This window comes from Glycine soja, chromosome 15, assembly GCF_004193775.1.
Source record: "Glycine soja cultivar W05 chromosome 15, ASM419377v2, whole genome shotgun sequence".
Taxonomy (NCBI): domain Eukaryota; kingdom Viridiplantae; phylum Streptophyta; class Magnoliopsida; order Fabales; family Fabaceae; genus Glycine; species Glycine soja.
The window spans coordinates 2323252-2332831 of NC_041016.1; the positions used below are offsets into that span (position 1 = coordinate 2323252).

General features: G+C 35.5%; 1 protein-coding gene across 1 annotated transcript; it reads left to right on the forward strand.

Moving 5' to 3' along the window:
• The first annotated feature begins 540 nt into the window (after positions 1 to 540).
• LOC114388558 lies at positions 541 to 5499 on the forward strand. The gene is made up of 4 exons (XM_028349101.1): positions 541 to 2321; positions 2559 to 2870; positions 3171 to 3262; positions 4333 to 5499. The coding sequence occupies exons 1-4, from the start codon at positions 1335 to 1337 to the stop codon at positions 5198 to 5200; spliced, it is 2259 nt and encodes a 752-aa protein (XP_028204902.1). The 5' UTR covers positions 541 to 1334; the 3' UTR covers positions 5201 to 5499.
• Positions 5500 to 9580: the final 4081 nt, after the last annotated feature.

The window sequence follows — 9580 nt, forward strand, 5'->3', positions numbered from 1 at the left end:
ATCCAACAAATTAAAAGATATAAGTAATTTATAATTCAAGAGAAAAAAATACTATTAATGTTAGAGGGTGTTTGTTACTTTTTATATATATTTTTTATTTAGAAAAACATCTCCAAACAAAAATTTGTTTTAGATGTAATTTACTAAAAAAATTATATATTATTTAATTTAATTCAATAAAGAAAAAGGGCCTCTAAATTTCATATTATTATTGATAGAAAAAGTATTCATAGACTCCAATGTGTCATTATATATTTAGTGAGAGAAATAAAAGAAAGAAAAAATATTATAAATATTATGATATGATATAATAAGAGAGATAAATAGAAAAAAAATTATAAGTATTAGTTGAGTCGAGTACCTCTCTATTTAGTAAAAATAATATAGATAAAAAGACACAAGTCTCCTACTAAATGCTTTCGGGAGAGAATCTCAATTTGTGTTGATTAAAGTGTAGAGATTTGTATATATTATTCATTCTTATTTATACTAGGAGGTGACCCGTATTTTGTTGGTAGCCGACACACCCCATTTACCTTGGTCCTAACACTAACGCTACCTCGCACATGCACCCATTTGCAATTATAATCACATTTTAGTCCCTAACTAGCACAGTACCCTTTTGTCCCTCTTAGAATCAGTTACAACCTTTGGATTGAGTGGCTTGGCTATACCTCCATACGGTTGAACTGCCCCCACAATTCCTCTGGTGTTCCTTTCTTCAATCCAACCAAAGAGAGTTGAAGAGGAGCATGTGTTTGTCAGACACTGACATCTCTTCGCGTATCAATCATGCAATAACCTGCCGTCAATTATAGCTTTTCTTCTCTTCACTCCTTTTTTTTTCTCCCCCTTACCTTTTCACTCACTTTTTCTTTCCTCTTCCAAAATTCATTTCTGTTTCATTCCCTCTATTTTTTTTTCTTGCCGTACCCACCCCAAATAATCTCTGGAATTTCCACCAAAAATTTGGCGCAGGTTGTTAATTTTTATGTACACCTAGATGTACAGTACAACAAACAAGCCCCATCTCTTTAATTTTTTTTTTTATTTCATTCGATAATATTAATTATATTCCTGTTTAGTGAATACTGTCTTATTCCTTGGTTTTTGTTCTCCATTTGAAAATTGCTACCTAAACCAGCCTATCGAAATCTGAATATTTTCCTAAACTGAATTTCTCTGTCCTTTTTTGTTAACCTATGAATTAGGCCGTATTTTTGTTAAAAAAGAAAACCAATTCCCCGGGGTTTATTATAATTTTGTGCCAAGTTTGTTTCGAAGAGGGTGTGTTCTTGTTGGAGAATGCATATTGAGGGTGGTGGGGGAGAACAATGGCGAATCTGGTACCGGGGGTGCTTCTGAAGCTTCTGCAGCACATGAACACGGATGTGAAGGTTGGTGGTGAGCACAGGTCTTCGCTTTTGCAAGTTGTGAGCATTGTTCCGGCACTTGCAGCAGGGGGTGAGCTTTTCCCAAATCAAGGTTTTTATCTCAAAGTCTCTGATTCCTCTCATGCTACCTACGTGTCTCTCCCTGATGAGCATGATGATCTCATTCTCAGTGATAAGATTCAGTTGGGTCAGTTTGTGTTTGTTGATCGTTTGGAGGGCGCTTCTCCTGTCCCCATTCTCAGAGGGGTTAGGCCTGTTCCTGGGAGACACCCTTGTGTTGGAACCCCTGAGGATATTGTTGCAACTCATTCCCTTGCTTTCCTTGATCATTGTAGTGACAAGAATGGGGTTTCTTCTGGTGCCGGTGACACGGATAGATCGAAGTCTCCGAGGAAGGTGTTTGGTGGTGGGGTTGGGGAGAAGGAGAAGAAGGAGAGAGTGAGATCAAATGTTGGTGGTGGGAGTGGTAAAGAGGATGTGCAATCCAGCAAAGCAAGTGCTGTTTTCGGTAGGAGCAAATCTCAGCCTCAGCAACCTCAGCCTATCAAGCCTGCACTCAAGATTCAGGTGAAGAAGGAATCATTGACTAGATTGAAGTCTACCAATTCGCGGTCCATTCCTTCGTCACCGAGTAGTTGCTACTCGTTGCCTAGTTCTTTTGAGAAATTTGCCAATGGGGTCAGGCAGCATCAGGCAAAGGTTGGGGCTAAGGTGGGAGTGGCGGAGACGGAAAAGTCTGTTCGAGGGGCTAGTAGTTCGGTTGGGAAGAAAATTGTGGTGGGAAATCCGATTAGAAATTTGGTGCAGGGAATTGAGCTGGGGACTAAGGCTTTAAGGAAGAGCTGGGAAGGGAGTATGGAGGTCAAGACTAAAGAGTCTTCCAAAACCAGGGTTGCATCCAAGTTTGATCCTAAGCCTGAAGCAAGTGTGAGTAGCCATTTCTCCGTTTGAGCAACTCTTGATGTCAAATGCCTAGGCATGTTGGATTAAATTGTGTCATTTTGTATTGTTTTTCCTTCAAAATTTTATGTGGAGTACTCTGCTATATAGTTTAGTTGGTGTCAATATCAGTCTGAGGGACCTGGATTTCATTTCATTACCTCCATGGATTGAGTCAATTAAACAATTATAAATTTTTTTTTCTTTCATTTTATGGTCTACCAGATTCCTAGAAGGAGAAGCATTTCAAATGAAAAGTTGCTATCTAAAGAGGAGAGCAGGATCCAAGCACCAACAAAGCCCTCTAAGGAACAACATAAGATTCAAACGCCTACAAAGAAGGCTAATGCTAATGGAACTGTAGAGGAACCAGAAAAGTCGAGTAAGCAAAGAACTTCCATCGGAAAGAAATCAGCAGAAGTTTCTAACAGTGGACTCCCTGGAAACTTGGTCAAAGTTGCTGTAAGTAATAGAAAAGTGACAGATGGAAGTGTTCAATGGGCATCACTCCCATCATCTATTTCAAAGATTGGAAGGGTATATCCATTAAGAACTCCTTTGCTTTCGCATCTAACTTCTTTGATTCTTGGCTAGCACAGCATATATTTGAAAAAAATGGTTTCATGAGTTACATCGAAACAACTCAAATGAGTATCATGTTAGATTCATAAATACTACTAAATATAATAAGTATGCCACCACAGGTATAAAATTGGGTTATATGATTGTTCCTAACTTATATCCTTACTGCATGATTATATGGCATACTGAATCCTTCTGTTCAGATGAGAAATTCTTTAACTGTATTGTTTTGTTCTTATTTCACATTTGTGACAGGAAGTAATGAAACACAGGGATGCGGCACAGATGGCAGCAACTGAGGCTATGCAAGAGGCTGCTGCTGCAGAGAGTTTACTGCAATGTCTAAGGTATGAATACATTCAAATCAGGACAGTAACTATAGGCAATTAATTACGAATATTTCCTCCTTCATTGTCATTTGGTTAGAGCCTCCAATCCAACAGCTGCATTAGCTTATTAATCATGATCTTGCACCCATGATTTACAACACGGATCTAAACAAATTTAGTTGTGGGGGCAATACTCATTTATATATTTGTGGGTCCTTCACCTTATAAATGAACCCTGTTTATGATTTTGTAGTATATATTAAGAAAAGTTAAAAAGGTTGTGGGGGCAGCTGCCCCCACACAGCCTAATTTTGATCCGTCCCAATTATAACATTCCTACAAGGCTGAAACCATGTGCTATATAAATTAGAACTTTATTTTTCCTTACTGAAAACATTGTACATTGCTTTAGCAATCCAACTGGACCTTCTTTACATCTCCTCTACATTATCTATGCTCCTTCATTCTCGATGTTCATTTTGGCTATAGATAACCCATATGTAGTTAGGGGTTTAGGGTTATTCTCTTTGAACATCTGTGTTTTCTCCATTACCCATTTCCATTGAATGGTAAAAATTAAGAGGTGGATAAATGAGTGAGTAATTTTAAGTTTGAACTGACTTGTAGAAAGGAGGAACTGCATGTGGAGAATGTGACCTTTTTTAAATCAAATTTATGCAAAGCTAACCAACTCCAGATCATGTAGTTTGATTTGAAGGGATAATTTTGATGTTTAACTATTATGTGTAATCAAGTCAGAGATTTCTTGGACATTTGTTGGAAATATTTGAACAGAAAAGAAAAGAAAGAAAGTGTGTATGAATGCTATCCATGTTAATTGTTATCAGAATTGGAATGTAGTTTGATTTGAAGGGATAATTTTGATAGACATATCATGTATATATTTCACATTTTTAATGGAAACTTTGCAATTTAACCCATGGTAAGGTACTGAATATTCAGCAGGACTTCAGGTTTATCCATAAATATAGTTGTTGCTACATTTGATAGACTATTATGTTGGAATGGTCTAATTCCATGCTACATACCAAGTTGTTGCTGACACTTGTTTGTGATGTTTCTGGCAGAACATACTCGGAGCTAACTAATTCTGCTAAGGAACATAACCTACAGCCAGCAGTAGAGCAGTTTTTAACTCTTCATGCTAGCCTGAATAGTACCCGAACAATTGCTGAATCCTTGTCAAAACCCATTCCAGATGGTTCATCTCCAGATTATGAAAGGAGCACAGTGGAAGAAGCGCTAAAAGTAAAATCAGATCGACAAAAACAATCGGCTTCCTGGGTCCAGGCAGCCTTGGCCACCAATTTGTCATCATTTGCTGTTTTTACTAGAGAATCTCAATCATCCAAGCCTCCAACTTCAAGCAATTCTCAAAATCAGAAGACTGTTGTGGGAAGTCAACACATGTTAGTCCTACACAATTCCAGTGAAGATGCTTCATCAAAAGTTCATGCAAAAACTCGTCTGACAGCTTATTCCAAGCATGCCTCACTAGGAACTCTTCGCAAACCAGGTGATGCGTTATTAAATGGGCAGAAGCAGCTAGTGCAACCTCCCCCAGAATGGGTTAGAGGAAATGGTCTGAATGAGGTAGTTAATTTGGCTGAAATGTTACAGTTACAGTCCCGAGACTGGTTTTTGGGATTTGTTGAGAGGTTCTTGGACAGTGATGGGGACACTACCTTGTCTGATAATGACCAAATAGCAGGAATGCTCACTCAACTAAAGAGTGTTAATGATTGGTTAGATGAGATAGGATCGAGCAAGGATGAGGGAGAATCATGCGAGATATCAGCAGAGACAATTGACCGGTTGAGGAAGAAGATATATGAATATCTTCTTACACATGTTGAATCTGCTGCTGCTGCACTCAGTGGTGGATCACAATCGTCACCTCAGGTCCAAACAATACAAAGTAAAGCCAAAAGGTGAATGAGTACATAGCTTAGCTTAACGATGCATGGGTAGATAGGCAGAGTGGGACTAAACTTGGTTATTGAAAGTTGTCCAAGGTCCTCTTTAAATTTCACTTATTTTTTGCCCCCTCTTTCGTCTGTTTGTACATAAATCCTACGTGGGGTTTGAGGTATAGATGGAGTCTAATTATTTAGTAGGGGAGATAGCAAACATGATTTATGAGGATATTTTCTTTCATTTTTTCTGAATATTGTTTAGATGAAATTATACAAATTGAAACAATGGAAGATATAAGCAGATATGATCTTTTCTAATGCCCTTCTGTTGCCAAAGTATAAAAGCTTGAAGCATACCCATTTCATATTTCACTTGTCAACTCGCAATATCATTGATTTGGGTTTGTCTTTTTGGCACAACCGTGAATGGCACTTTCATGAAGGGAATTAAGTACCAATCACACGCAGCATCTTAACTGCTAGGCTGCATCAGGACAAATGACAAATGAAAATCTCTCTTCTAGTTCTAGATTTGCCCCTTTGGAACTTCTCTCTTTTAACTCGGTTGATAGTATAGGTTGAAGATGTTAAAAATTATAACTAGAAACTACAGATAATAAGATAAAATGTAACACTATATATGACATTAAGTGGTATTTGTTCCACTAATTGTTTCGTGATCAAGTTAATGACTTATGACTTCTGAAGTACAGCTGTTTAGCCCCAAAATTACTGCATCAGTCGTCTAACCAGAAAATAGTGCAATGTTTTACCAAGTGAAGGATGGTTATTGGCTGCAGGAACAATTCAACCGTGCAGCACAAAGTCTTATCATGGAAGAATGAAGCACAACTTTGTAAAATTAACTTTGGTTTGAAGATATCGAGAAAGTCAAAGTCAAAGGATGATAAGAATGTATGCAATGGAATTTTTCTAGTAAGAACATGGAAAACTGAATGTTGCTTGCTGGCCAGTGCCAATCGGGCTGACCCAATTTTGATTTTGACTTCCTTATTCTCAATAATCATCTCTCCTTTTAGTTGTTAAGTGTTTATCTAAAGTGGAATATTGCGGTTTTTGCGTAAAAGAACATTAAAAAAATGATGTCCTAATCAAAACAAGAAAAACACCTTTATAAAGTCTCAAATTTTATTCCAATGATATCCTATTCAAAACAGCGAAAACCTCTTTATATAAGAGAAAATGATATCCTAATCAAAACATGCTCCTAGTCAAACATTTTGGTGGTCAGTTTAGCGTCATTCACTTGATCCCGCAGTCAACGACGGAAGACTTGTTCATTTATTAAAATTTAAATAGAAGATACTAAAATTTCATTCTATCTTACTCCATTCAATCACTACTTACCAATCCAAACATAACTAATAAAATTGAAATAATGTTTTTTGCTAATACAAATATGTATCAGAAACTTCATTGCTAAGAGTATAGGCTTCTTGCTTCCCATCATATTTTTCTTCACTAGTTCTTTCCCTTTCTATCAACTCAGGCAACTCTTTAATAAAAATTTTCTGAATAATTTTCCTAATGCCAATAAAGGTGCCACAAGCTGTGATTGTTAGCTGTAATCACTTATCACAGGTCACAGGAAATAGTGAAAAAGAAGATGGAATAAAAGCGGGTTAATTTGTTTGTTTCTTATTTTTTAAAACTATTTTTTGTTTTTAAAAATTAAAATATATAATAAAAAATATTTTAATAGGATAATTTTTTTAATACTTTTTCAAAATTAATCTATTTTTAAGTTTGTAAAATCAAAAACATCTTTAAGTTGGTTCGATTTCCTACCTTTAATTTTCTCTTTCTATGATTATTCTTATTCTTCTCTATACTTTCACATTTTCTTTTTCCTGTTTGTATTCCCTAAAAAGTAGTTTTTGAAAATTGTTTATGAAATGTTTTTCCAAAACTAAAGATGGAAAACACAATCAAATGCAGCCCAAATGTATTCTTTCCGATTTAAGCATTTAGCCACTTATATAATCTAACAAAAATAAGAGCGCCCATGATATGCAGAATTTTTATTTTTAAAACATAAAAATGTGGAATAATTATAAACAATATATAGAAGTATAAAACCACATGTGTTTTAAGAAAATGCAAAAAATGATAGTTCAAGAGCTTGGCACACCTAACTGGAGCCCAGCTAAGCATGGTAAGACATGTCCCAACATCTTGGTGCCCTCACTCGAGTTACAAGTTAGAGTTACACAGCTTGGCGAACTAACACATATGTCAGAGAGTTATAAAGAAAAATATATATAAGAAACTAGCCGATGTGGACTTGTCTCTGCTTGAGGTAGGAGTTGTCTAAAGAGTGTTTACAATGGTTTACTTGAATCTATTCGGACAAATAATAAGAAAGACCTGAAACTGAAATTCCAATGTGCATTTAACTTGGTCCTCGCTCAAGATACACATTATTGATTAGATTAGATAGAAATATACGTAGAATAATCTCAAATTCAAACACAACCCGTTGATTAATTCACAAACAAAATTATATGGTGTGGACACTGCACCCCTTACAACAAAGAATTAATGTTGAGCTTTTGTATTTTCAGGCTTGGTAAATCTTCTAACGGTTAATCTGGACACAAATAATTCCAATGTTCTACAACTAGATGCAGCCAATTAATGTTTGCACATGAGTTTGGACAAACGATAATATCTAGACCAGAAGTAAGGTTAATACAGGAGGAACTCTCTTCTCCACTTCCTATGTATCAATCAAGAGTAAATGTCAATGACGGTATCCAAATACCGGGCTTGAAGATAAATCATATCCCCTTGTATTTCTTTTCCTTCTTTTTCTGCCTCTTCAAAAGCTTCTCTTTTTTTTTTTTTTTTTGTAGAATAAAAAAAAGTGTTTGCCCAAAGACTAATTGCTTCAGCACTGTTTTAATCTGAGCCTTAGCTACATTGATTTATATATATATATATATATATATATATATATATTGCTTCTGAATGTCCCCATTTAATGTTAATGATTACGTATAAAGGATCGAACAGCAAGAGATGAGGATGAAATTAGAAGGAAGGTGAGAGATGATAAATATCGAAATAGAAGGGTGTTTTTCCTCCTTATTGTTCTCCACTAATTTGTTCACGGCTGTAGTTTTTTTTTTATTTCTTTTTCAGTAGAAGGTAGCAGATTAGCAGACATTCATTTGAAATGTTACTAAATGATGGACTTATCGTCCTTAATTTTATCCTTCCTCTTAAGTTTGAGAGGATAAAGAATGGTGGTTAAATCGATATTGTTTTCAACATATTGTGCTTTTGTAACTTAATTCCTTCTAATGGTTTGGCGCAAAAAGTGGTCTTGCAGATCGCATAGAATAATGTCGGGGTGACTAAATTATTTAGAGATAATAGAAAGAGGAAGGAAGCAACATAATAGAACACAATTTAGAACATAGGACGGGGAAGATGGAAGTAACAATCCAATAGCAGTAATTTTGCTTTTGGAAAATGTTTTGTGAACACAAAATTGGAATAACGAAAAGCTGTTTCTTTTAAATTTTGAAATTTATTATTAAGATGCATGTATATGAAAAAGATAAAGAATAAGCGAGAGATAATACAATGTCAAGTATTATGCTCATTTGCTGATGTTTGAATAATGAATGAAATTGTTTGTGTTTTCCTTTCTTGAGTCGACACCAGGCCTCCTAATCTTGTTTGATAATAATTGATGAGTTTATGCTCACTTATTGCATGAGTTCTGATTTTGAAACTTTTCTGCAGCAAGATTCCTATGATGGCATTGATGATTATGTAAGCCTGCAATTGTCTCTCTTTTCTATTTATGTGGATGGATCTCGAAATACTTTTTATTGTTTTCCATATTTCTTGTTATGATGTATGACGCATGATTTTCTTTTGCTACTAGTCTACTTGAGATGGGATTGAGTTGGGCCACTGTCCCCCTGTCCCATAATTATATCCATTAAGAATCTTAGCTCCTTTTTGTTAGAAAATAAAATAAAAATGAAGGAAAATAATATACAGTCTTAAATTAAATAACAAAATAACAATAGCAAAATAAATTTAATTGACAACACATGAATAATGCATTATAACATATAATAAGCACAAGAAAAAAAATTAGGGGAAGAAAGATATAGCGGGTTGAAGCGCGTAAACGCTATTCTTAGAGAGAAAACGTCCCCACTGCACCGGTAAGAAATTCTGATTGCGCTCTTCTCCCAAGATATGATAACTCGTTGGTTCCGATCGTGTGCAGCGAAAGGATCCCCGAACCTTATGAACATCAATGCTCTTACTCTCACAAGAAATAAATTATTTTATAAGAAAAGATATAGAAAATTTTGGGAGAAAAAGATGAGACTATAGTTCTGTCATCTTTTTA

Bases quoted from the DNA above. Each gene is read 5' to 3' on its own strand.
- LOC114388558 (XM_028349101.1), top strand. From the start codon at position 1,335: ATGGCGAATCTGGTACCGGGGGTGCTTCTGAAGCTTCTGCAGCACATG. The intron at 2,322-2,558 runs GTGAGTAGCCAT...ATGGTCTACCAG, and splicing joins ATCCTAAGCCTGAAGCAAGT to ATTCCTAGAAGGAGAAGCAT. The intron at 2,871-3,170 runs GTATATCCATTA...CATTTGTGACAG, and splicing joins CTATTTCAAAGATTGGAAGG to GAAGTAATGAAACACAGGGA.